General features: G+C 37.7%; 2 protein-coding genes across 3 annotated transcripts; both read left to right on the top strand.

Moving 5' to 3' along the window:
* Window positions 1-394: 394 nt before the first annotated feature.
* Window positions 395-24,664, top strand: SPK1 (guanyl-nucleotide exchange factor). Of its 2 annotated transcripts, none has more exons than XM_086586955.1 (31): window positions 395-908; window positions 1,295-1,381; window positions 2,349-2,511; window positions 2,864-2,952; window positions 3,085-3,197; window positions 3,426-3,481; window positions 3,619-3,716; window positions 3,858-3,995; window positions 4,210-4,521; window positions 5,429-5,719; window positions 7,022-7,189; window positions 7,259-7,450; window positions 7,860-7,903; window positions 8,264-8,333; window positions 9,269-9,430; window positions 11,118-11,225; window positions 11,686-11,723; window positions 12,234-12,378; window positions 15,869-15,995; window positions 16,435-16,628; window positions 17,143-17,273; window positions 18,006-18,081; window positions 18,432-18,542; window positions 19,870-20,052; window positions 21,036-21,179; window positions 21,444-21,611; window positions 21,867-22,214; window positions 22,291-22,623; window positions 22,715-22,900; window positions 23,058-24,032; window positions 24,252-24,664. In XM_086586955.1, the coding sequence occupies exons 2-31, from the start codon at window positions 1,298-1,300 to the stop codon at window positions 24,504-24,506; spliced, it is 5,502 nt and encodes a 1,833-aa protein (XP_086443081.1). In that variant the 5' UTR covers window positions 395-908; window positions 1,295-1,297; the 3' UTR covers window positions 24,507-24,664. The 2 variants fall into 2 exon arrangements, with proteins under 2 accessions (XP_086443081.1, XP_086443079.1); XM_086586953.1 differs by having other exon boundaries at window positions 21,438-21,611.
* Window positions 24,665-25,455: 791 nt separating this feature from the next.
* Window positions 25,456-26,943, top strand: LOC147473877 (NAC domain-containing protein 68-like). Its single transcript, XM_086586956.1, has 2 exons — window positions 25,456-25,881; window positions 25,992-26,943. Exons 1-2 carry the CDS (start codon window positions 25,704-25,706, stop codon window positions 26,738-26,740), a joined length of 927 nt encoding a protein of 308 aa, XP_086443082.1. The 5' UTR covers window positions 25,456-25,703; the 3' UTR covers window positions 26,741-26,943.
* The last annotated feature ends 1,038 nt before the right edge of the window (window positions 26,944-27,981 follow it).

Genomic DNA, 27,981 nt, shown 5'->3' with positions numbered 1-27,981 from the left:
TATATTTGACTTGTAACTAATCGGTGTTGAGTACATGGGATTTATAATAGTATTTTCGTGCTTCAAATGGGCTGAGAGAGAAGACTCATGTTTAAACACTATTTCGTACAACATTTTCATAATAAAACACATATTTTGCTAGAATAGCTGACTAAAAGATATTTCGTACAACATTTTTCGATAATAACTGACTAAAACATCTGACCATCTCTATTTTGCGTCCAGAGCCTGAGGGTTCACGGGATAAAGTAAAAAAAATGAAAAGAAAGAAAAGGAGGGAGAGTACCCCACTTGCCCAGCAGAGCAGAAGTGAACAGTTAAAAATAAAATAAAAAACAGTAGTCAGTACAACCAGACCGGCCAGTTACACTCAGAACACCAATGCCTCTTTTTTAATTTTTTCTCTATAATAAAAGGCTAAAAGAGAGAGAAGAAATAGAGAGGATTTTGCTGAACAAGTACGATTCGTCGATTCCTCCTACATTTAGAGACAGCACCGACTGCTGAATGATGGAGTAGAAGAAAGAAGACGCACGGAGTCTACATTTATTTAGTATCCCTTTCCTTGATTTAAAAGTTAAAAAGAATAATAACAATAATAATGCCCGCATCAGCACTCTTTGTTGCTGTTCATCTCACATTCTCACCACTATTGGCAGTGCCTGACCTGGCTTAGAGTCCACTCCATCTTCCACTTTCTCCCACTCCCTCTTCAGCTACCCACCACACTAAAACCTATTTCCTACTCCCAGTCTCCCACACTAGAAAACATTATTATTATTATTACAAAGTCCGTGAAGAAAGGAAAGGGGGAAGTGGTTTTTTCTAGGGTTTGGATCTACTCGCATTGATTCTCTTTTCTTTTTTCTACCCCACCGAGGATTTCAGCTCCACTCGACTGCATAAAGGTTCTTCCTTTTTCTCTCTCTGCTCATACATACATACATACATATATTTATGTCAATAGCCAACTGGTTTGATCCGGAAAAATGGATGAACTATACATGTTTTGCTACTGATTTTAGTCAAGTACAACACTCGTCTCATTAACTTTACACTGTTACATTTATTATCTAAATACATTCATGCTTGGAGCTCGGGGTTTCTTTTCTTCTCCTGTTTTAATATGAGATGAAATGCACCAGTGCCAATTACTTTAATGTAGTATCTCCGTAACATGGCACTTGACAGTACTTAAATAAACTGTGATCTCAACATTCTACACATCTTGCAATGCCGTTTGCGAATAAAATTGTAAACTTGGTTATGTTTACCTACTCTCTCTCCCCCCCAGATAATGGATGAAAATGCAGCGGATGTGCATCGATTTAGAAGAATACCACACCAATCCTTCACCAGGAGTTTGGAGCTGGACTCGTTGGTAAGTTTTTCATTTTCATTGTTTTTATGCGAATAACAAGGTTCTCGTACCAGAAAGTCAACATGGATTAAGGAATTTCGTTCCAAGACCATATCAACTCAGTTGGCTTCAGTCGTATTCTATTACTAGTGCTTGTGCACGCACTGTGTGCATGATAATCAGATTATCATTTATGCTGTATAAATATATACTACTATATATTTCACTTAGAAAGTTTCGTGCTTCAGATTGAGTTAGGGAAGACATTATGTAATCTAGGATATTAAATCTTGTTCTATCATATAATAACCTTCACAAAAAGCTCTCCAGCCTGTTCTCATACATATGACATTTCCTCTTGCTAGCTTTGAACTCGAGCATGTGTCATCATTTGGGCCCTAGTGTGAACGTGAATGACTAGCTAGATATACTGAGGCAACACTTTTATTGTTTGCCTTGTGACTTAAGGTATAAAATTGTAATACCAAATAGTGCCTAGGGGATGTTCACTTTCCTTCTGATTTTAGAAGTAGCAAATATGATGTTGTGGCTTGGGGAATTTTTTTGGTCTGTGACCGTGTTCCATGGAGATTTTCTGAAGAATAATGGCTTTGTAACCTTTGTTAGTCTCTTCTAGTGCATGTTGACGCTAGGTCTACATTATCAAATAGATTTTCTTCAATTTATGCATATATATTTTTGTAAACCTACTGTATTATATAACAATATCAAGGTAAAGGATTGATTAAAAATTGGGAAGTACCAAATCCTGCTACTTGTAACTAATTTCCCAAGCGTTTCACTTTATCATTTTCTTTGGTTCATTTGTTTAACACTTGTATCAAGTGTTCACTGAGATCTATCATGTACATGTATTTCATGACACATAGTATGTATTTCAGCCGTGTTAATGCTTTCTTATATCTGAGGAAAAGAATTAATCGGCGTTTCTTTCTCATTGCTTACTCCGTCTTTGTTTTGTTGCCAGCTCATTGAAAATTTAGAACCGTGGCCACATCTGAATGAATTGGTTCAATGTTATAAAGCTGATTGGTTTAAAGACGAAAACAAGTATGGACACTATGAAAGCATTGTTCCTGTTGCATTTCAAAATCAAATTTTTGAGGGCCCTGATACTGACATGGAAACAGGTGAGAATGAGATCTGTGGGATGTCCTTTTGAAATATCTTGGCGAAATATGTAAAGTGAACATTGCACGTAACGCCCATAGCTGTTAGAATGTCCAGATCCAATGGCTTCCAAGGCCCTGAGTGAAATCCGACTGGAATTTAAATATTGCAAGCATTCCTAGATTCTCTTTGTTGGCTACTTTAGAGTTTGTATGCTAGTGCATGTATTAATTGTGGAAAGGTTATATTGTGGATGTTTTCAGAATGCTGTGTTGAGTATTTTAAAAAAGAAAAGAAAAATAAAGGATAAAAAATTAAAATCTCTCAAGCAACTCACTGATGAGTCTCTTGTGCCTTTTGATCCGGTTGCAGAGACATGTCTTGCTAATGCAAGGCAGTCTGGGAATGAAGATGTTACTGATGATGATATACCCACTACTTCAGGAAGACAATCATCTGATGTAAGCTTATCTTTAAAGGAATGCTCAGAAAAATCTAAGTTACATCATTTGAACATAATTTCTTTCTGCATTTTGTTTAAAAAAGTTACATTGAGTTTGATTTGTTTCTTAACAACTAGAAATGTATTGCAGCACTTCGGTGAATCCCCACTGCCTGCTTATGAACCAGCTTTTGATTGGGACACTGAAAGGTCAATGATCTTTGGTCAAAGATCCCCAGAAACTCAACCAACACCATATGGAAGGTTTAGTCTTCTTTCTTTCATCTTTTTCCTTCAACGGTAATGAAGGTTCAGTCATCTACTACCCTATGAAAGTTTTACCGATAAAAAAATAAATAAAAAATCATCTACTACCCTATGTGATACCCCCCTTGCATATAATGTGCATGCTTGATTTTCAAGCTTCATCATGGGTCATTTTGCTTCTGTGTACACTTATTATCTGTTTTTATATCACTTTGTGTGCCTCAGTGGGTTGAAGATTTCTGTGAAGGTTTTGTCCTTAATCTTTCAAGCAGGATTAGTTGGTGAGCATTCTTCCTCAAATCAATGATTATGGTGCACAGTTCTTCTGACTTATATATGCTCCAAATTAGTTACTGCACCGTTACTTGCTCATCACAACGCAGTATCAAATCTCAACTTTGATCTGTTTGTCTTGTAGAGCCCTTTTATGGTACAATTTGCTTATATAATAGAGAGAGAAGAGAGAAGTTGTCAGAGGATTTCTATTTTCGTGTACTACCAAGTGAAATGCAAGATGTAAGCCCTGAATGCGATTATCATAATTATAATTGTTACTATTACTATTTTGCGTAAAATTGAATACATATGGTTGCTTGTCCAGTTATTTGAATTTATTCCAAACTGTAAAAATTTACTTTTCCTATCGTCATTCACCAGGTGAAACTGTCTTCTGAGCATCACAGTATTTTCTCTTTAGATGCTCCATCAGCATCAGTTTGCCTACTTGTGCAGCTAGAAAAGCCTGCCTCAGAAGAAGGCGGGGTTACCCCATCTGTATATTCACGCAAAGAGCCAGTAAGTTTGATCTCCCCCTTGCAGTTTCTTTCACAAATGATCTAGCTTCTTTAAATTGGAATTTTATGGGCGTGGGATTGAAATTCTAGATGAGAGGACATCTAGGTGACAGCGGTCGAAAAGTCTAGGCCTAGATGCCAAACTAAGGATTTGTCTGACTTCTAACCATTTTTTATTTATTTAAATTTCTTAATATAATTTTATGTTTTTACAGGTTCACTTAACTGAAAGAGAAAAACAAAAACTTCAAGTTTGGTCTCGAATTATGCCTTACAAAGAGTCCTTTGCTTGGGCTATGGTTCCATTGTTTGATAACAATGCTTCAGCCTCTGGTGGAGTTGCCTCACCCAGTAGTCCTCTTGCTCCTAGCATATCCGGGTCAAGTTCCCAAGATAGTGTTGCTGAACCTGTTGCAAAAATCACCCTAGACGGGAAGAGGTCCCAATATTCAGATGGAAGTTGTATGGTTGTTGAGATATCGAACCTAAATAAAGTTAAGGAAAGCTATACCGAGGACTCACTTCAGGTGTGGAAACCAGTTCATCTTTTGTGGTCTGCACTTGTTACTTTATGCTTGATTATTCTACCTCTTCGTGATTTTTCAGTGCACACAATGAATGAGGTTAATTTTAGTCAACAAATTTAGGCACCCCTGTTTACCGTTTTACCATGTTTATTGTGATAGTATACTGTTGAATCCCACAACACACATCTTTCCAAGAAGCACAGGAAAAACAACTTGTGATAATTGAATTCAGTCAACCGTTGGCAAAAGCTATGGATAATAATAGCAATATTACCCAGTTGTTTTTATTGTATGTTAAGAAGTTTTACATTTCTTCCTGTAAACAACTGAAAGCTATAATATTTCTCAGATGTTGCCTATGGTGGCAGAAGTGGCTACTCACATATTTCATCCTGCAACTAAGCTGTACTTCTCTGACATAATTTCTGTAAAAAGAATTATTACTTGATATGTTCCTTCTAACTGATACTTGATAGTAAAAAATGTATGTAGAGAAGTGATGTAAGCGTACTGATAGTTTCCATCCACAAATTTGGATAGTTCAGAAGCAGAAAGTGGTACGAACTAGCCTCCTTTAAGAACTTTAAACACAAAATGCAGTCTAATGGCATAATATGGATAATTATTTTAATTTGTCACATTTTCTCCAGTGTGTGAGTACATATAAAGTGTTTCTTCTTATCTATGTATTATATACTAAATGCATATGGAAAAATTTCTTAGCTACAATTACCTTTTCATGTTTATGTATTTATTTACTTGATTCAGCAAAAAAGACAATTACCTTTGCTCAGTTAGGTTGATTTTCTTTGTAATTGGTATTATAACATCCAAAAAAGAGATTTGTGTACTCAAAAAGAAAAATATTACCTGTTATTTTCTGTACTTGATGTTTATTTATTGGCAGGATCCTAAGCGGAAGGTTCATAAACCTGTGAAAGGTGTTTTACGGTTGGAAATTGCGAAGCACCAGACAACCCATGCCGATTTTGATACTATTTCAGAAAGTGGCAGTGTGACCAATGAATCCATTGATGTCGGAGATCATTTTACCGACTCTGCAGTTACAAAAGGTCATAGCAATGGTGACACCGGTTCTCATAGTGGACATTCCAAGTCAAACTTGCTTGAAAGAAAACAAGCAAGGAGAAACGGTTTAAATTTTTCTGGAGATGATTCAGATCTCGGCTCTGATGATGTGAGTAGTAATCCTTTTCTATGAATGTTAATTGATGCAAGATCTATATACCTCAATTGATAATATGACTACATGCTGATGCGAAAAGTGATTAATGCGGTGCAGCATGATATTTATGAGTATTTTTTGGAAGAAACTGACTATGATGATAAGCCCTTGAGTTGTTAGTGTCGAATGAACAATACTTATCTTTGAACAAAGAGTGAGTTTCCTGCTTCTAAGTTCTAACATAGTTTGCAGAGGTAATATAAACCCGTTAGTGTTTTTTCAAAGGATCAGTACGGTCGGGTCGATATATGTTATTTATTAATTTTTGCATGGAAACTGCTGGATTTACGTATATTAATTTGTTTCAGAATAGGGTATGGACTCAGTGCACAGTGAATTGCATTTTTGATATAAAAGAAGAAACAGACACATAATAGGGAGAAAAGGGAAAAATTAGTCATTAGAGTATAAGATACCAAGGAATGGGATTATATATCCCTCCAGAACACAGCATTAAGAACACAGGGTGAACTAAAATTGAGAAAGAATAATAGAATTAAAAGGAATAAAGATAAAATTCCAAATTCTGAACCACAAGGAATACACAGTTTTGTCAAGTTGGTTTCCTGAAACCAGCAAGTGGTTGAAAATTTAATTAACTGATAAAATCTCGGGATTGCTGAGACTAAAGAGTAAAGACTATATAAAGTCTATGTTACCAGGAAATGATCCGTTTCGTACGTGTTGCCTGTGAACCATTCCCACGGGATGGTGTTAACTTTTTTCCTTTTTGTTTTTATTCGGTAGTGGTTTGATATAATTGGTCAACTCCTTTATACGTGAGTTTTGGACTCATCATCATCATCATCTGGACCTTGTTGTATTTACTTGTTGGCTTTATGGAGTATGTATCCCCATTTGTGTATCCTATCCAGGACGACATTCAATTATTTTTTTGAATGCAAACAAGACATTTCCTAAGCTATAAGTAACATTGATATGGGTACAGGAATTGGTATCCGACACGGTGAAGTACCAAAAATTGAGGTACATCACCTTCGTTATGTCCGTGTGCCATATCTGACACACATTTCTTCTTTAAATAAGGAGTGCCTCAGGCGATAATAGTACTTACTTACTGCCTTTTACAAGTACTTGATATGGTTAATTTCTCCTGACCAAATAAAACCAGAACTTTCAGGTCTGGAAAATCCTTAAAAGTCTAGTTTTTCGGACTCACAAATTATTAGCTAACAGTATTATCTTTGTACAAGTGCCATAAGTTCTGACTATTATCTGAATTTAATGTGGCAGTTTCAAGCTTTCGATTTTCGTACTATGACAAGAAGCGAGCCTTTTGCACAGCTTCTTCATTATCTTTATATATATCCATTGACTGTCAGTTTGAGCCGGAAAAGGAATTTGTTTGTACGTGTAGAACTGAGAAAGGATGATGCTGAAGCCCATAAACAACCTTTAGAGGTAATGACAAACTATTTCTTTATTTCTATCCTGATAGAAAAATACTAACATGAGGTATTATTGTACAAGGTGATTTTTCCAAGGGACCAAGGTGCACCACTACAGAAATGGGGTCACACGCAAGTTGCTATTGGAGCTAGGGTGGCTTGCTACCATGATGAAATCAAACTTTGCTTGCCTGCTGTTTTGCTACCACAGCAACACTTGTTATTCACGTTCTTTCATATTGACCTTCAAACTAAAGTAGAAGCTCCAAAACCAGTAAGTGTTTGTAAAGTATTCTTGTAAGTGTTGCAAGTCCAGACTGTTGAGTCAGGATAGACATTATTTGGATATGCATTCTTTTGAATTTACTGCTTTACATTCTTGTGCATACTTTGGTGGTTCTTCAGTTATTTTCGTTATTATTGCATTTGAAAAAAATATATATTGGACATGGGTTTTATTTTCTACTTAAACGACTACCTACTGTGTTACCTGGATACGGCAAAATAGTACTCAACTTTTCATGGATATGATAGCCTTTTTGGATATGTTACCTCATTGCTTCAGTTATTTTTTATGTACTCTCGTACTTCATTTAGTAAATGGTTCTGGCAAATTATATATTGCTGCTGCAATCCAGTGTATGAAATATAGGTTTCTACTTTTCTGTGATTTGAATTTGCAGGTGGTAATTGGATATGCTGCACTCCCATTGTCTACGCATGCTCAGTATGTATTCTTTTCATTTACACCTGATATCTCACTTCTCATAACTTCTGAAGAATATATAAACACGTACTTAGGAACTATAAGGACCATGCTTACTCCCATTGCATTCCCTTCCCTCCTCTCTGGAGCTCGGTAATCTTATGGAGTAAAGTCTGATAGACCCATGCACATTAAATGTCGTTTTGTTTCTAATAGCATTAGATATATTTCTTTCTTACTCACTTCTATGAAACCTTTCTGATTTTCAGAAAGTTTTTAATAGTTAGTGTACTCTGCTAGTTCTTAAGCAGTTTTTCATTTTCTTCTAAGTTGATAAAATTATTAGTTTCTGATATTCTTCGTCCGTGTGGTTGATTTCAGGTCGCGATCTGAAATTTCCTTGCCAATTATGAGAGAGCTGGTTCCGCATTATCTCCAAGATAGTGGCAAGGTATGATTATTATCAAATGATTCAACAATTTCTTTTGTATCCTTTGTATACCTTTCATAATTTGAAGGTGCATAATTTTGAAATTATTTTGGTCGTCCCCTTTTTACTATAGTTATTACAATTCGTTGGCCAATTTCATTGTGTAAAATCTGAAGATCAACCAAATAATTTTTTTTATGTGAATTGTTTTCAGAATTTGTGGACTTGGTTTTTCCATTTCAACACACGCCTTTTATGTTAGTTCCCCCCCTCCGAATTTAAGATTTCTTGTTTTTAGGAGTTAGTCACTTTTTGTCTATCGAAAAGCATAGGTAGTTCTATACTTCTTTGTGCGCGAGATGCGGTCTTAGTTCTTCACTTCAGTTTAACCATTATACACCAGAGACCACATTTAACCATTAAGAATTGTTGTCATATCCATATTCTCCTATACTCCTCCGGAAAGTTTGCACTTGCTTGATAAATGACTTGGAATAGGTGGAATAGCGCACTAAACTCATCGGCTTCTCAATCATATGCTACTTTAATCAGTATATGATCCCAATTCCTAATGGCCATATGCTTGAAGAAATAGTTGGCTTTGCTGGTTCCTTTATTTCCAGCTGTCTTATATGTAGATTCAAATTTTAAGTTGAGCACCTAAGGATATGTCCTCATTAAAGGAGTTGAATATGCCATTCCCGAGTTGATAAAGGATTGTTTTGAATGCTTCCGCATTACCAACAATGCCCCTCCATAAGTGGTGAGGTGAAAAGGATGGAAACATAGTCTAGATTCTTTATGTCAATTATCGGTTGCATATTAGTAGTGATCTATGCCTCTATGGTACTCCAGATGTCATGCATTTTCTCGTACACATGGGGATATTATTTATTATTAGAAGTGTTATGTTTTCACAATCTGATTACCATTTAACTCGATGGATTGTGTCGCAGGAAAGACTGGACTATTTGGAAGATGGGAAAACTGTTTTTAAATTGCGGTTACGATTATGCTCTTCATTGTACCCAATTAATGAGCGTATTAGAGATTTTTTTCTGGAATACGACAGACATACTCTACGTACAAGCCCTCCTTGGGGTTCAGAACTTCTCGAGGTACTTTTCTACTTGTTTTCTTCGTACTGTGCGGTTCATCTTTTATGTTCATCGTGTCAGCATGGGCACCACCACACCATCCTTATGTCTGAATTGTCTGATTCCTGATTAAAGTCGTACAACTTGGATTGAGTCGACAGGTAAATGAAACAATTTGATGTGTTCTTGAAGGTGGACATAACTTCAATTGAACATCAATGATAATTTAAGGCTAATTAAAACCCTATCCTAATTTAGAAGAACCATAAAATCTACATGCTTTAATCCGAAAATCACACTGTTCTTTTCAATAAATCAACCAACTAATTAATGAGGCCATAGGCCTTAGTTATACAAATAAATCCTTGGAGTATAAGGAGTCCTAATTAGAAACCAACTAAAACTTAATTAAATCCGACTATAATGCCAATAACTAAATATAGTATATTTTAAAGATTCTTGCCATTTTAAGATCCTGAAAAAGTGAACTTTTTCTGCCAAGTCTTCATCGTCTTCCTCCATGTTACCATTGAATTTGCTTGCTCCCAACTGTTAGTCACTCTAACAACGGTGCAAGTTCTGATCCTTGGATATCGTAGTGGAAACACCAAGTCCCTGACTTTGAGAACTGTTCATTCAAATTCCTGTCCTGTCATCTCATGTTATTTGTCTTTTATTATTGCGAAATACAAGTACCTGATGGATATAACTCCTGTTTGTTAAATTGCTAATTTCTCCATAAGCTCGAACTCATATGAAATGTCAATTCTATTAATATTTTAGAGTTGGCTCGGAGACACTCATATATGTCAACACTCCCTCTCAGCGGGACACTGAAAATACATAGGTAGAAGGACTGGACATTTTCACTTGGTAAGAGTTGAACTGGATATACACAGGTAGAAAGACTAGACGTCTTTACCTGGCAGGAGTTGAACTCTAGACCTCTCAGAAACCAGTGGTTCCGATACCATGTTAAATGTTAAATTGTCGATCTCTCCATAAGCTCGAACTTATGTGAATGATTAATTCTATTAATATATTAGAGGCTCATTTATGTCAACATTCCCTCTCAGGGGACACGTTGGAAATACACAAGCAAAAAGACTAGACATCTTCATCTGATAGGAGTTGCCGAGACCTCTCAGAAACCAATGACTCTGATACCATGTTAAATTACCAATTTCTCTATAAGCTCGCACTTATGTGAAAGGTCAATTCTATTAATATATTAGAGTAAGCTCGGGGACACTCATAAATGTCAACACTGTTATCCTCACTGTTCATATTGCAGTACTACTATGATTGAGTTATAATTGATTAGTCTGGAGTTTTCAATCATTAACCTTTACATAACACTAAAAGCTATGTGATACAAGACTCTCATTCTCAAATGATAAAGTCACCAACTATGTGTTTCCATTTGAGAACAATATCCTCCAGTCAGTGGATATGGTAAGCATGCATGTTTGGTTTAGAGGTCACAGAGTCCATATAAACTAACAGTGCCGATTAAGACACTTATTTGATTGTCTCCACCAAAAATTTGCTATAGTATGATTTTCTTATTGGTCATTCAACTTGTGTGTATCAAGGAATTGATTTTCTTCTAGTATAAAATAGCTACCATTTGAATAAAAGAGCTTTTGAGTTCCTTCATATTTTCTGTGCGGAGTTATTATAAGGAGAGTACAACTGTTTAATGCAGGCCATCAACAGCTTGAAGAATGTTGATTCGACTGCCTTGCTGCAGTTCCTACAACCAATCTTGAATATGCTTCTCCATCTAATAGGCGATGGCGGTGAAACCCTTCAGGTCTTTTCATATCCCTGTGCTTGTATATTATTTCTGCTTAATTTTAGTCGACTATGTTTTACAATAGTAGTGATTCCATTTCTCCTTTGTTTCTTTGTTTGGGTGCTCTTTTGTATGTATGTTTCAGGCACAACCAAATTGCTTATGTGCATAAGCAATAATCTATTCAAACGTTTTTGTTTTCAATTTTTTTTAAAAAATATCTCGTATATGATTTCACTGTGTAGTAGCTGACTTAATATTCTTACTCTGCATGCATCATTCTGTAATCCCTTAAATTAATCTAAAATGGTCAGTTCACATGATGATGTATATATTTGATCAGTTATCTGTGTTCACTGTGGACGAGTAGTTGCCTTGAGTTTGGAATCCAATATTCTATCTAAATGTTGCTTTCATCTTGTTATTGTTTGTTTCGAATTTAATCAGGTTCCTTCATCTAATTATTTGTTTCTTACAGGTTGCTGCCTTTCGAGCGATGGTCAATATCTTAACTCGGTATGCCTTGGTTATGGTTATTAAATGCATGGCCCGATTTGTTTGAATATGCTTTTCTTTGGGTCGATGTTTTTTGTATTTTGGGCGTTGTTTTTACTGGTGTCTTGTTCTGGGTCTGTTAATTCCCTACTTCTGTCTTTGATAGTTGGGCAATGAGGCAATATCATCATGTATGGGGTAAGGGGTAATGGTCTAAGTCGTTAGCTGCTTCGTGTTGATTTAATTGATCTTTGGCCACATCAGTAATATATCTTCCATCTTTCAAAAAAAAAAAAAAAAAAAAAAAAAAAAATGCATGGCCTGATTTACATCTTCAGGAAAGATATACAAATTCAGTTATATACCGGAACTTGTTTCCAGTGGGATGCTATGTTGACTATTCTAGGAGAGCAGTTGTTGACCAACTTTGACCATTTGAACTGGAGTTTGACATACGTTACCACATGACGTTTATGTGACATTTCTTTTCGGGTGAGGAGCTCAAGCTATTATTATCTCGCTTGTATGCAGGGTTCAACAGGAATCCTCAGATGGTGTTGAGAGAAACCGTTTTCTCGTTAACTATGTTGACTATGCTTTTGATGACTTTGGGGGTCGTCAGCCAGCAGTTTATCCGGGCTTGTCCACTGTTTGGGGAAGTCTTGCCCGCAGTAAGGTGAATTTTAGATTGTTTTCATGCTCATGTTATTTTACCTAAAGAATCGTAATTTTCATTTTCAAACCTCTATAAGTGTCGTCACATGTTTGTCATGTCACTCATGTTTTTATCAATTTCTGAGTGTGACACTCATGTTTGTCATGTCAAATCCTTCTTATCTTAGGATTGGGCCACTCGCTTATGGTTGACATGTTGGCAACTTTGTCTTCTTGTGTTCAACTCCAGCTTGAGTACATTAACAAAATAATAGTATTTGCGTATTTCTATCCACAAGTGATACTTCCTTACCATGGATCTTACAATATCAGCAATCATACCAGGAAAATATATGTTTGGATTGAATGTAGTTAAGTTGATGTTGATGCCCTGGCTCACTAAAGGGTTCTATGGCCTTTTGATCTTACATCCTCAAGAAAAGGGGTTGGTGTCGTCAATTTAAGCACACCCATTAGGTGGCGCTACTTCTGTTGTTGGCGACAACTTCTACTTCCATATCATGTTTATCACCCACAACTTCCTGCTTTTCCAGATTGGTGGTGTGTTTGAGGAGGATAAGGAAGTCATCGCAAATCTTGTTGTACAGTACTATGAGAATCTTTGTAGAGAGCCACGTAGATGGAGACCTTGCCTTGAAGGTATTCATTTAGATAGAATCTCACTAGAGGCTAAAACACGATTGGAGGTTCAAGTATTGGAACATCCACATGCTATCCCCCTCCAAAGGGTTCTCCCATAAGAAAAAGGTACTTTCCCATGCCACTTACTCTCCCCTTGCCCATACTTATCTACCACCACTCTCCTCCAAAGATGGTCTTCCTTCAAAGATGGTCTTCCTCTTCTCCATACCATTATAGCCATTTTGCATACAAAGCTTGGTTGCAAAATGTGTTTACAACCCATTTCCCCCTCTTCCTTTGTAAGACAATCTATCTCATTTTACCATATGCATCTTAGCCTTCCCTTCCTCCCATACCTCAAAAGAATCTCTGACTAATCTTATCCAAGTGTCTAGCAACACCTTTAGGGATCAAAAACAGCGAAAGATAGTAATTTGGAATATTGGCAAGAGCAGACTTCACCAATCTGGTCCTTCCTCCAGCAGAAAGACATTTTGTTTTCCAACTCTATGGTGAAATGAGATATATTGTCTTACAAAGGAAGAGGGGGTAATGGGTTGTAAACACATTTTGCTCGTGAACCAAGCTTTGTATGCAAAATGGCTATAATGGTATGGAGAAGAGGAAGACTGTCTTCGGAGGAGAGTGGTGGTGGATAAGTATGGGCAAGGGGAGTGTAAATGGCATGGGAAAGTACCTTTTCTTATGGAAGAAACCCTTTGGAGGGGCATAGCATGTGGATGTCATAAATTTAAGAAATGTGTTACATTTGTGCCCGGTACCAGAGATACTATTTCCTTTTGGGAGGATGTTTGGATGGTCAGAGCAATTTGCTAATATTTTTAACTTGGTGAGTAGCAAAAATACTTTGGTTTCAGACTATATGGAAAGGGTTAATAATAGTGTGGTGTGGAATACACAACTAAGAAAAGGCCTAAATTATTGGGAGTTAGAGAGCTATGAGGCTTTCTTAGCTTCCAATTACCTAATGCGGAATACTTTTGGGGAGGAGGACGCTAGGAAGTGGCTTTGGGAGGAGAAAGAGGAGTTCACGGTAAAATCCTTCTTCGTAGTCTTTGCCAATTTTTTTTGCTTCGATGTCCCTTGGAGAAGGAGAGGTAATCATTAAATTTTTGTACAAAAGAATTTGGAGGAATACTACTCCCTTCAAAGTTGCATTCTTGTGTTGGCTAGTTTACTTGGGAATGATCAAAACTATTGACAATCTAACTCGGAGAGGATTGAATTTAACAAACCTTTGTGCCCTTTGTAAAGGGGAGGAGGAGAGTGGGGATCATCTTCTTGTGACTTGTCTATTTGCACTTGGAGTTTGGGATACTTTCTTTACGTCTTTCAACAAACCTTGCGTACCGCCCTCAAACATCAAAGAAGCTTTGGTAAGCGATATGATAGCGGGATCACTCACAACCAAAGCTAAGTGGTTAGCATATCATTTTCCAAGCGCAATTGTGTGGACACTTTGGAAGAGGAACTTAAGGATCTTCAAAGCAAAGGAGACGACCTTTCACAAGATAATGGAGGAGATCATAGAGGCTTTGTAGGATTCCTCTTGTGCTTGTCTGATATTTAAAGGGGTGATGTTAGTGATTTCCTATGCAATTGGAACACTCTTGTAACATAGGTGTTCACATTTGAGTGGTCTACTAGCTCTTTGCAACTTAAGACTCATATATAATATTGTATCATGTAACCTTTTATTTTAGATGGAATGAAATGGATTTTATCGGGAAAAAAAAACTTTCTGCTTTTCCTGTGGACACCTGGGGTGCTTCCTTTGCCTGTGTTTTGTGCCAAAAGCAATTCCTGAGCATTGGTTATAATTGAATCAATCTCGGGACCTGTGCTTAACATCCAGGATGGTCTCTCCAATATTCTCTACGTGGGTTGTTTACTACAGGAGGGGGTCCCTTACCTCTTTTCCCAGCCATAGGGATCTTGACAGTGCAGATTGAATTAAAAAGTAACTTTTCAATTCTCCAAGGAGCTATTTTACACTGATACCAAAATTGACAGGAACCCCTTTGCTGGAAGAAATAATAGGGATTAGACCAATGAATTTGGGGTTATGGTTTTGATCTAGATCTCTAATTCAACACAAATAAATAATTATCTCTTTCCAAAAGAATGACACAAAAAAGCACAACTTTCATTTGTAGCTTTATACTTAAAAAGTGCTTGTCAATTTAAGTTACAGGCACTTAATAATAGCGGGGATTCGTTGTGTAATAAGAATCCGAGCGAACAGAAAAGTCTTACTAAAGCTGAAATTTACTGAAAGTAGTTCCTAGCAATAAAATTAAATAACAGTAATGAAAAACTTTGAAGTGTACTTGGACTTGGTTTTCCCGTGCCTCGCTTATCGCAAGTTATGATGACCACATCAACTTGACTATGTTTTAAGTCATCACTTGGTCAATCACTGCCAAAGGAATAGGTAGTAGACTAGCGGCTCGTATCTATGGCCTCACCTATGGACCAGCCAAGAAATTTCAAGAAGCTTGTCCTCAATAAAATCTAATTTTCAGGATCAGAATGGTCTGGAAACGATAGAAAGTCCCATTAGGCAGAAAAATGGATTTTATTGGCAAAATCTTGATGTTACAATCTACTTTTTGTCTTTTTATTGATAGATGTCACAGGCTAGTGGGCTACTCTCTACCACTGCATTTGTTGTATATATTTTCTCTGTGATCTTATACAGAGATTGATATCAAACGACTTTTTGGCTTTTCTTCCCACAGTTGGAACTTCTTGTATTGCATTATTATTAGGATAAAACATTCTATATTAAGGCCTTGTTTATTCCATCAAATTGATTTGTAGAAAGTCTTTAATTTTATGTTATGCAGGCTAAAGGCTACCGTGTGGGGCCAGTTTATGACGATGTCTTGGCAATGGCTTGGTTTTTTTTGGAGCTTATAGTAAAATCAATGGCATTGGAGCAAAATCGCCTTTTCTACCATAGTCTTCCTCTAGGTAATTGTGAATCCCTCAAAATTTTGTACAGTTGATCTGAAAGAATGTTCTTAAATTTGGTGTATGTTACTTAGAGCTCAAATTCTCTTAATTTGTTTTGGTGCTGATTCAAGGGTGTCTAAGGTCTGTTTTGGTTGGCATGATTCCTTTGGTACTGTTGTACGCTGTACCAAAGCTCTCTGCTCCTGTTCTCATATCTGTGCTTTGTTGGCACAATCCTATCTAAGTAACTTAGATAAGGCCTGAGGGTGATAGAACATCTCTTTGATCAGAGAGCTTCGGTTACTAAATGTCACACCAGTGCTTGTTGCACTTTGTTCCCAAGAAGAGTAGTAGGGAAGCTGGAGGGAATATGAGAAACATTTACTGTAGTAGTGTAGTATATGGCGAGGTTTGATATGCCTTAATGCTTATTTCACCTCTTCTCTGTTTTATGTAGGTGAAGATGTTCCACCATTGCAACTGAAAGAAGGTGTGTTCAGATGTATCATGCAGTTGTATGATTGCCTTCTTACAGAGGTGCATGAACGTTGTAAGAAGGGACTAAGCTTAGCAAAACGCTTGAATAGCAGTTTGGCTTTCTTTTGTTATGATCTTTTGTCGATTATAGAGCCCCGTCAAGTCTTTGAACTGGTATGTTCTCTTTGATCAGTCTTTAAATGACTATATGGTAGTGGAATACATGGTTATCTTTTGCTGTAGCCTGTAGGTAAGAATTATGGAACCCTTCACCATATTTCCATTGCTATTATTGAAAACTGGGGTTTAGTATGTGAAGGAATCTGTACTTTCTATTTTATTTTTGAAAAGTTAAGCTGGGGTTAAGGCAGACCCCCACCTTTATATTAAAGCCAAAGCTTGAAGCTTACATTCCTCCCTAAGAGTATATTTATTAGAGGGAGGTACTAGGTATATCAGGTTAAATGTCTTAATGAAAGATGATGATTGTTATTATTATTATTATAGTCGTTATTGTTACTATTATTGTTTTTGTTTTTGTTATTGTTATTGTTAGTATTATTATTATCTTCAACATTTTCAATGGTATGTTGATCAAGTCGATTCTTTTTATGAAGCTGTGGGAAAATGTTATTGGTTGCAGTTGTTTACTTCAGCCTCAATAGTAAGGTCTTCTCATTTTCCACAGGTGTCATTGTACATGGATAAGTTCTCTGGGGTTTGTCAATCAGTTCTGCATGATTGCAAGCTTACATTTCTACAGATAGTATGTGATCATGACCTTTTCGTGGAAATGCCAGGGAGAGATCCTTCAGATAGGTATCTATTGAATGAATCTTCGTCCTATTTTTTCGATACCATTTTTTAGATTTGATTAACAAGCATATTTAAGATCCCTTCATTGGCCAATTTGTATATAGACATATTTTCTTTTGTCGAATCGGGCTTTACAAACTTGCATTTTTTATACTAATAAATCAACAGAGGAAAAAAAAGAAGAAAAAAGAAAATGAACTTGAGACCTAAACAAATTCATCTATCGATCCTGATTCCCAGCTTCTGATGAAGACAATGCAAGATGATCACAACTCAGAATGCATTTGGATAGATCATCATCTTGAAATCATGGGCTTCTGATCTAATCTCACTTATTTATAGTGTAACGTCAATATGCAAGAACTGAGAAGTAAGCATGTTAAGGGCAGAGAGATTTTTTGTTTCCGAAACTCCAAAATACCATATTTGTTTCCGAAACTCCAAAACTACAAGTCAAATTTTTTAGTATAATTGGTATGCTTGGGAAATTCTGAGATCTTTCTACTGAGACATGGTTACCAAACCCCAAGTAGTAGTTGCTAGACTTGTGTATAAGGCTTGCCCAGAGATTTTTCAAGGGTCATGTAATGTGCCTAAAGCGTGCGGATTGTGGACACGTTTCAAAGGCTGGTTAACACGTGTCAACATTGTCATGTTTGTAAACATACTGCTTTTCATATCAAACTCCTTGCTTTTCATATCAAAGTAGATTTACTTTTACGTCTCTTCTTGCAGGAACTATCTTTCATCAATTTTGATTCAGGAATTATTCCTCACGTGGGATCATGACGATGTTTCTCAACGGGCTAAGGTGAATTCACTAGTTGATATGTTTAGGGTCCAAACTAGAAAATATTGGCTAGATTTACCCATATATGTCGTTAATGGGAACTGAGAAAAATATTTACGTATGTTTCTCCCTCTTTTTTATTTCTAATTTTTTGCCTGAATGTAGAAATGTTCCAATCAAGATATATATTGTTTTCTTGGCTTCCAATGTATCAGATTTTATGGATATTTTGAACCTTGAATATGTTCCATCATTTCGGTGTAATCTTTTTCAGTGGATGCGTATATTCTTTAGTAAACATTTTATAAAGTCGATATGGTCTTGTATGATTATTGCTCGTATCTAACACTATAATGTCTCCTTGTCCTCAGGCGGCGCGCATCTTAGTATTTTTGATGTGCAAGCATGAATTTGATGTCCGATACCAGAAGCACGAGGATAAATTATATATTGCTCAGCTATATTTTCCACTAATTGGACAGGTTATATCAAACCATTGAACTCTCTATCACAATCCTTTCATTTTGCATTGTGGCTCATATCTATGTATGCTATGAAAGTTTCATACCTGTTGCACACTATTTCAGAATATTAGCAATAGCATGACTTACAACAGCAATGGATTTTTTATAATCCAGGTTCAAAAAATTTGTTGGCCCTCTGTCCCTGTGTGAATATTTTGAGGGAAAATGTCAGATTTCGCCCATGATGTGTTAAAATATTGGTAAGTAGCAAAAAGAACTAAGAGGGGGATCGGTAGCGTCTAAGAAGAATAGAAGATAATAGATTGGACCTTAGAGTACTCTCGATTTCTTCCTTTTTGAACCTTACTCAAGAATCTTGAGATTTTCACGAGAGTTTGTCAAGTTGTTTTTCTAACCTTCTATTTTAATCAACAAATATCCAAATTGAGAGAGAAATCTCAAGCATTTCCCACTCTGAGGTCTAGAAAGACCATTCACATTTGAATCATCTCGCTGCTATTACTTGGAGAAATGACGAGTTAGAAGTGGATGTGTTTGCGGTTTTGATTTTCTGCTGTCTGAGCTAGAGATTTTGAGAATGATGATTGTGGATTTGGATTATGAAGAAACAAAAGACACTTGGAAGTATGGTTGGCAGCTAGACAAAGGACGCTTGGAAGCCTGGGAGATGATGGTCTGGCAGCAAGAAGATTGAAGGGGATTGTGTGAATCATGTGCCTGTGTTGAGCATCAGTATTCAGTAACCTTTGTTGTACACTTTCTTAACCTTCTCTTGGTGGATTTCCACATCTGTACAAGGCCTCTTTTCCACTCAGTGATTGTTTGTGGGTTGAACTGTCTAGGCTATTTGTTTGAAGGTGAAGTTTTTATTTATTAAGCAAAATATTGAGAACAGTTGTAAACCTTTGAACATATTAAAACTTCACCTTTGCCCCATCCTGAAGTTTTACATATATAGCAGTTGTAAACCTCAAAAAATTGTAAGCTTTGCTTACATCGTCTGAGGATCTCTATGGTAGGTGCTGTAGTGTAGCCTCAAGGTTTGTTCCTGCTCTTTTGAATATGAATACATGAAATAGTAATCTCCTGACTGAAGCTTCTGTTGTAAAAAGTTGAATCCATTGCTTATAGCTTGATTTTTCTTATGTCACTTAGTACAAACGACAAGGAGTAGATTGACACTGCAAACCAGTTGTTTCACTGAGACAATTATTTATCGTACATGTGTGCCATCAAATTATTACATTCCTATTTATTCAGCACTCCTCTAGTTCCTGTAGATTTTCACTCACGTGATTTAATTTTTTGTGCTATTTGTTTGCAGATCCTAGATGAAATGCCAGTCTTTTACAACCTGAATTCTGTTGAGAAGCGTGAAGTACTAATTGTCATTATGCAAATTGTCCGCAACCTGGATGATGCATCACTGGTCAAGGCATGGCAACAAAGTATTGCAAGGACCAGATTATTTTTCAAACTCTTGGAGGAATGCCTTATTCTTTTTGAGGTTACACCTGCGTACAACTTTGACTTCTTTAATATTCAGCTTGAAAATTTAGTTGTAGATTCAATTCTGATTAAATGTGATTTGATTGGAGGTTATGGATTGCCTTTTGTATGGGACGGTAGTATTACTTTCATTTCAACAAAGGTGAAATGCTTGTTTTGAACTTTGGAGCTCGAGCCTAAGTTTCTAACAGTTTTCCTTGAATGTGGATGAACATGTTTCCTATTTAGCCAATAAAAAGTAAGGTGCTCCGTTTCCTTTTTCTTTTCATAAATCTAATTCCATTGGAGTAAAATGTACCCCATCACATTCCTTTCCAAGCCTCCACTTATTCTTCAACTACACAACCTAATTGCTATGAATAGATATATCTGTGTAGATAATGGAGCCACGAACAGTAATTGGCACCTTGGTATTAGTGAGTTGTTTTCCTTCATTTTATGCTATAAACCTTATTACATTTTCCGTTACTTCATATCATCTTTATATGTATTTTTGCCAACTATTTATCCGAGAATTAAAATAGCTTCTATGCTCCTTTCTTTTTATTTTAATATAAACCAAGTTACATTGACACAGATAGGTGTGTCCGTATCCAACATGGATACGTAGTGTTTGACTGTGAAATATAAAAAAATGAGGTATATCACATACAATATGTTTCCGACACGGACACGTGGATACGTATCCGACACGGATTATTTTCAAAATATGGCGTGCCATGTAACATAGCATAACCATTGGGCTCTAAACTATGTTTCAAAGTTCTTGTTTCCTGGATGTTCTCTTTTTGACCTCATTAACCTACACGGCGTTATTTATATAACACTAACTCACTTTAAACCTAAATAGTCTTCAGTTGTAGATGCATTCTCCTTTTGTTCTCTTTCTTCATATCTTTTGTTATATATGTATATATTCTCTTTTGTTACTGCATTTCTGACTGTTAACCTTCATAAAATATTGTATCACATATTTTACAGCACAAAAGACCAGCTGACAGCATGCTTATGGGGTGTAGTTCTCGTAGCCCAGATGGAGAAGGACCTGTTTCACCAAAATACTCTGATAGACTTTCTCCTGCAATAAACAATTATCTTTCTGAGGCATCTCGACAAGAAGTTAGAGTATGTTTGCCTTTTCAGTTTCTTTTCAATTCTGCATACATCCTAAATCTCTTGTTCTTTATCATATTCAAAATTTGTAGACAATAGCTCATGGCTTCATGGTACCCAATACTTAGCAGAGTCATCCATGAGATCAAATTAGAACTCTTCCAAGGATAGCGTAATTGTTATGCTGAATCGTTTCACTAATGTAAAATATTTTTTTTGGTGTTTTAATTTGGTGTATTGGAAGAACCATTCTAAACCTCTTTAACATAGCCTCAGACGACACCGGAGAGCAGTTATTTGTGGCAGAAAGTCAGTCCACAACTAAGTTCGCCCAGCCAACCGTATTCCTTAAGAGAAGCTCTGGCACAGGCACAGTCTTCGAGGATTGGAGCTTCAAGCCGAGCCCTAAGGGAATCATTGCACCCTATATTGAGGCAAAAATTGGTATGCGTTATCATTGTTGTTACTCATTATATTTAGGGTTAGCGAGTATTATGCCCCCACTAGATGGCCACTTAGGGTCTCTCCCCCAAATACGCACAAAAAAAACATGGTCAACCCAATATGACTTTTTTTTGTGTATATTTAGGGGAGGGAATCCTAATTGGCTCATCTAGTGGGGGGGTAATATGCGTTAACCCTTATATTTATTGCGTGTAGTTGGAGCTTAAACACTTGACATATTATCCGTTCATTCAGGAAATGTGGGAAGAGAATTTGAGTGCTGCTGTTAGTCTCCAGATTCTGGAAGTAATGGAGAAATTTTCAGTCGCTGCAGCGTCTCACAGTATTACAACTGATTATGGGAAGTTGGATTGTGTTGCATCCATATTTGTGAGCTTCTTCTCTAGAAGCCAACCTCTAGGTTTTTGGAAGGCATTAGTTCCTGTCTTCAATAGTGTCTTCAGTCTTCATGGGGCAACTTTGATGGCAAGGGAGAATGACAGGTTCCTAAAGCAAATTGCATTTCATCTTCTTCGACTTGGAGTATTTCGTAATGATAATATCAGGAAGTGGGCAGTAATTGGGCTTCAGATACTCATTAGGGTGGGTCATTGATACCTAAAACCATGGTGACTTTGTGTAACTCTTCCTGACTAAAAATCTTTGTGTTCACTCACAGAGTTCTTTCTACTACTTCATGCGAACAACAAGGTTGAGGGTCATGCTGACAATTACCTTATCAGAGTTGATGTCTGATGTACAAGTGACTCAGATGAAGTCTGATGGATCTCTGGAAGAGAGTGGTGAAGCTCGGCGTTTGAGAATGTCTTTGGTTGAAATGGCAGATGAGCTTAGGACTTCTGACCTCTTACAAGAATGTGGACTTCATGGTAGCTCTCTTATGGCAGTTCCTGAAGGTACAACAGAGGATCGATGGTCTTGGTCAGAAGTGAAACATCTATCCAACAATCTTCTTCAGGTCCTTGACGCCAACCTAGAGCATGCCCTTTTGGTAAGTCAAACATATCTTTGCAGTGTTGTCAGCATTAATTCCTATGTGAAAAGTTGTCTAAGTTAATATTGGATCGATTGTCATTTCTCAGGCATCTGTGATGACAGTCGACAGATATGCCGCTGCTGAGAGCTTTTATAGACTAGCGGTTGCATATGCCCCAGTGCCAGATCTTCATATAATGTGGTTACTTCATTTGTGTGATGCACATCAAGAGATGCAATCATGGGCTGAAGCTGCGGAATGTGCAGTTGCTGTTGCAGGTGTTATTATGCAGGTAAAGATAACCTTTTGTTGCAGGTTCTTGTAACCGATATACTTTAAACATGCCTCTTTAAGGCTATAGTGTATTTAAGTTTGGAAAGCTAAGCACTTCACATTATGCTTACAGACACCTTATCCTTTACTTGAAATTTTATATTATTTCTTCAAAGGCCCTTGTGGGAAGAAATGATGCAGTGTGGAACAGAGATCATGTGGCCGCTCTGAGAAAGGTTTGCCCTATGGTCAGTGGTGAGATAACTACTGAAGCTTCTGCTGCTGAGGTAGAGGGTTATGGTGCATCAAAACTCACAGTCGACTCTGCTGTCAAATACCTACAACTTGCAAATAAGCTTTTCTCTCAAGCGGAACTCCATCATTTCTGTGCGAGCATACTGGAGCTCATAATTCCAGTTTATAAAAGCCGCAGGGCTTTTGGGCAGCTTTCGAAATGCCATACATCATTAACCAGCATCTATGAATCAATCCTTGAACAGGAGTCTAGTCCAATACCATTCACCGATGCCACATATTATCGAGTTGGGTTCTATGGAGACCGCTTTAGCAAGCTGGACAAACAGGAATATGTATACAGAGAGCCTCGTGATGTACGGCTGGGTGATATAATGGAGAAGCTTAGTCACATATATGAAGCTAAGATGGATGGCGATCATACCCTGCACATAATTCCCGACTCAAGACAAGTTAATGCTGATGAGTTGGTACCTGGTGTCTGCTATCTGCAAATAACGGCAGTCGACCCTATAATGGAAGATGAGGATCTAGGTAGCAGAAGAGAGAGAATCTTCTCTCTTTCCACTGGAAGCATGCGTGCTCGTGTCTTTGACCGTTTCTTGTTTGACACCCCTTTTACAAAGAATGGTAAGACCCAGGGTGGATTGGAAGACCAATGGAAAAGGCGCACTGTACTACAAACAGACGGTTCGTTTCCTGCCTTGGTGAATCGGCTCTTGGTGATTAAATCTGAATCTCTCGAGTTCTCCCCAGTGGAAAATGCCATCGGGATGATTGAAACTCGGACTGCTGCACTACGAAACGAACTTGAGGAACCTCGCAGCTCTGAAGGTGATCAACTCCCACGTCTCCAGAGTCTACAGAGAATACTCCAAGGCAGTGTTGCAGTTCAGGTAAGCTTCTAAAGTTTTCAAGGTTGACAATAGGAGGTCTATTTCTTGTGATGGTATATATTTAAGCAAGAATCATGCGTCCCTGAATAGACCCTAAAGCTGAAATTCAGCTGGTTGATCTGACTAGTGTTTTTTATATATAAAACTCGCCTAGTTTCACTGAACTGCACAGACCTTCTTCATATGAGATTGACACAAAATAAATTACCTTATTTGCAGGTGAATAGTGGTGTCTTGAGTGTGTGCACTGCTTTTCTTTCGGGCGAGCCTGCGACCAGACTGCGGTCGCAGGAACTACAGCAACTCATTGCTGCACTCCTCGAATTCATGGCAGTTTGCAAGCGTGCAATAAGAGTTCACTTTAGGCTGATTGGCGAGGAAGATCAGGATTTCCACACGCAGCTTGTGAATGGGTTTCAGTCCCTCACAGCAGAGCTCTCTCATTACATACCTGCCATTTTGTCAGAACTCTAATTCCCCGAGGATTCAATACATATTATTTTATTTTTTCTTATATTTTTTGGGCTGTTGGGAAGTTGCTCATATATGCAATAGATTATTTGGTCATGAGTACTTTACGCTACTTCCAAGGTTCTCTGCGTTTGAAATGCGGTAATGTGCTTTTTCTTCAATGCTACTGCTGTTATTGGAAGCATGTCGTAGATTATATGTTTTCTATTCATATATTTTGGAGGAATATTTTGAGTATTCTTCTATTAACTAATCCGTGAGCACGAAAAACCACTTCATACGTGTCACTCTTCTATGTGTCTGTCCGTATTCCTAAATAACCCTTACTTTGTGTCTGATTATACTTCCTTTTTTTCATTTTCCCGTCTTGGCTTTTCCAAACTGTTTTCACAATTTAAGAGTGATTTACACAGTTTCAATTTCTTTCATTCACTCTTTTTTTTCCTCTCTTTTTTCTTTTCAACCAAATCTAACTCTCTCTTCCTACTACAAACTCATTTCTTCTTTTTTCTTCTCCACCTCGGCTCACGCCCCCACTGCCTTGCAGTGGTCTAGTTAACATATGGTGATCACCCTTTTAAAAAGACTTAGCAAAATGAAACCTAAGTTTGGTGGTCAACTGTCGCTCGCAATAACGTAAACGGAAGAAGTGACGTTCCTGATAGCGTCAACTAGCCCAGCACGCCACCACACAATATTGATGTGGCAATCTTCCGGGTTCAGAGGACCTTTGTAAAGTTCCACATGTGGAAATTTAATATTCTCTTCCGAAAACAGATCCAAATCTAAAGCAAGCCGAAAAAAGGCAAGGGGTGACGTATGTGCTTGTATCATTTTTAAATGCTCCTTGGGAGTATGTCTCCTCGTTCATCTCAAGGGACAATTTGAAGGTAAAGACAGCCTGATTACGACACAGTCCTCTTAATATATGGACCACAACACGAAATGAAAAGGAGAACATGAACGTCGGCGGTCTCTGCCTTGACTCTTCCAATGACAAGTCTCAGAATCAAAGGAGCAGCACCTTCGAGGAACGAGGTTGATTCTGTGTTATTCATTCATGCACGTGCGTCTATTCTATATATAAATATATATTCATGCTTCACTGCTGCTTCTTCAACACAGAAACACTGACCAAAGCCAAGTCACATAACAGGAGAAGTATTTGTAGTACTGAGGTGTATACAAAGAGCAATCGTCATGAGAAGGGAAAGAGATGCAGAAGCTGAGTTAAATCTGCCACCGGGGTTCCGATTCCATCCCACCGACGAAGAACTCGTTGTTCACTACCTGTGTCGCAAGATTAGCTATCAGTCCTTACCCGTCCCTATTATAGCCGAGATTGATCTTTACAGATACAATCCATGGCAACTTCCTAGTATGTCTACCAATTTTCATTCTTAAGTTCAATAATGCATTGGTTCTTTTTTGTTTTTGTTTGTTAGAATCTCCTCATTACTAATCTAATGTCATAATGCAAACAAACAGATATGGCATTGTTTGGAACCAAAGAGTGGTACTTCTTCACTCCGAGAGACAGGAAATATCCAAATGGATCCAGACCTAATCGTGCTGCAGGAAGCGGATATTGGAAGGCAACAGGAGCAGATAAGCCTATTCGACCAGCAGGAAGCGCCAGGCATCTTGGAATAAAGAAAGCCCTGGTTTTCTATTCTGGGAAAGCACCAAAAGGGGTCAAAAGTAATTGGATTATGCATGAGTATCGACTTGCAGAACCAAGTCGCCCCATCAACAAAAAGGGCAGCTTAAGGCTGGACGATTGGGTCCTTTGCCGGATTTACAACAAGAAGAACAACTGGCACACTACTCAAAACTTGAAGGAGGAACCATCCACTGAACAAACTATGGACGCCTCGGAACCAGTAGAAGACGGCAGCTCAGAGAGTTTTACTACCACAGAATCTGACATAGATAATGATCCACAAATAGTAATCGATTTTGACAGTATGACCCGAGCCAATACATCTTTAGCCACAAATAGCGTACAACCAACAAAGGCTGAATCAAAGAGGGTATCACAAGTGGGGGAGTTTGTGAAAGAGGAAGACAGTGACTGGTTTATGGATTTGAACCTAGATGATTTGCAGAACTCCCTCGCAGCATTTGGACCAATGGCTACACCAGATTTGAGTTGCCAGGAATACACTTCACTGGGACTCAGTTCTCCACATTTTAGACCGTATCAGACAACCCTACTACCCTTTTGGAGTTCATGATCCATTCACCAATGGTACAATATGGCAGAAAAGTCTCATGAAAGAGAAGAAAACGATTCTTTTGTTATTTCGAATATTGAAATATAAGGAATTTTTAACTCAGTTTGGAACCTCGAGAATATGAGTGATCAAATGTACATAGCATTGCTACATTTACAAATGATTGAAAATATCAACACACATGGCTGTGCATATCTTTCAAACTTGATCTTCAATAGTTCTAGTTATTATTAAGAAGTTATTCAAACTTCACAACAGAGTAGAGGTTCAGTTAACACTGTACCTAACTAAACAGGGGACCTTAGCTTGCCCATTGCACCCAAGTTGCAAAGCTCTTCTTCATCTGAAAAAAAAAATCATCTCGTAGGGGTGGTATAACTAATATTTTTGAAAATGAGAGAGGGGGGTAACACTAATTGCAACTAGGGGGGATAAGTCTAACTAACCCAAAAAAAAAAAAAAACAAACAAAAACAAACAAACTTCTTAAGAGCTTTTAATACTAGAAACAAAATACCTAGAGATAGCAAAAATTGATCCTTGGTCTCAAGGATTAACCTGCTCTCTTAAAGATATACACAGAGTTGGCTCAGCCTGAAATCCCTCTCCCTCTTCTTTGGGGGTAGTACAATCTTTATTCAGGTATTGTGTATGAACTAATATTACAACCACCAATCTCACTCGTCTCTCTCTCGATCTTTTTTCCCTCCCCTCTACTTTTCTCTCTCTATCTCTCTTTTATATCTTTTCTCTTCCATGATCTCTCATCTTTCCACGGTCGCAGTTTACCCCGGCAGTTAAGGTTCCGCCTCCATCACTCCATGTCTCGCAAAGAATTCTGAACGGTTGAGATACCGCGGATCGATGCAGTGCGACACGGCTCCCCGGCCTATACCGCAGATCCGGTCCCCTTGTGCCCACTAACATCCTATGTCATGTATACGCCCTATACAGATGCCTCTCGATGGGTCGTGATTGATGGTCCGCTGAACTCAATGTGGCCGAACTACCCGGCCTCAGGCCATACCCCTTTCTTGGAATACTTCTCTTTTTCGCCCCATCTACTCGTCCCCCTTATCCTCTTTTCCAAGAGCACGTGCTCCACGTGTTTTCTCTCTCGCTAACGGAAATACGGGGCGATGCGCCTCGTTTTCTTGTTTCTTCGAAAATCGAGACCAACACGCGTCCCCATTTCCTTGGTCCTCTTTGTTAATACCATTGTGGCTCCCCGCCTTCAAATCC

This window comes from Coptis chinensis, unplaced genomic scaffold (genome assembly GCF_015680905.1).
Source record: "Coptis chinensis isolate HL-2020 unplaced genomic scaffold, ASM1568090v1 utg1700_pilon_pilon, whole genome shotgun sequence".
In the NCBI taxonomy this organism is placed as follows: domain Eukaryota; kingdom Viridiplantae; phylum Streptophyta; class Magnoliopsida; order Ranunculales; family Ranunculaceae; genus Coptis; species Coptis chinensis.
The sequence above is the reverse complement of the archived record's forward strand: the minus strand, read 5'-3'. Positions and strand labels throughout refer to the sequence as shown.

Coding starts and splice junctions, on each gene's coding strand:
- SPK1 (XM_086586953.1), top strand. CDS start 1,298: ATGGATGAAAATGCAGCGGATGTGCATCGATTTAGAAGAATACCACAC. Junction 1,382..2,348: donor GTTTGGAGCTGGACTCGTTG/GTAAGTTTTTCA, acceptor TTTTGTTGCCAG/CTCATTGAAAATTTAGAACC. Junction 3,198..3,425: donor CAACCAACACCATATGGAAG/GTTTAGTCTTCT, acceptor TGTGTGCCTCAG/TGGGTTGAAGATTTCTGTGA.
- LOC147473877 (XM_086586956.1), top strand. CDS start 25,704: ATGAGAAGGGAAAGAGATGCAGAAGCTGAGTTAAATCTGCCACCGGGG. Junction 25,882..25,991: donor CAATCCATGGCAACTTCCTA/GTATGTCTACCA, acceptor GCAAACAAACAG/ATATGGCATTGTTTGGAACC.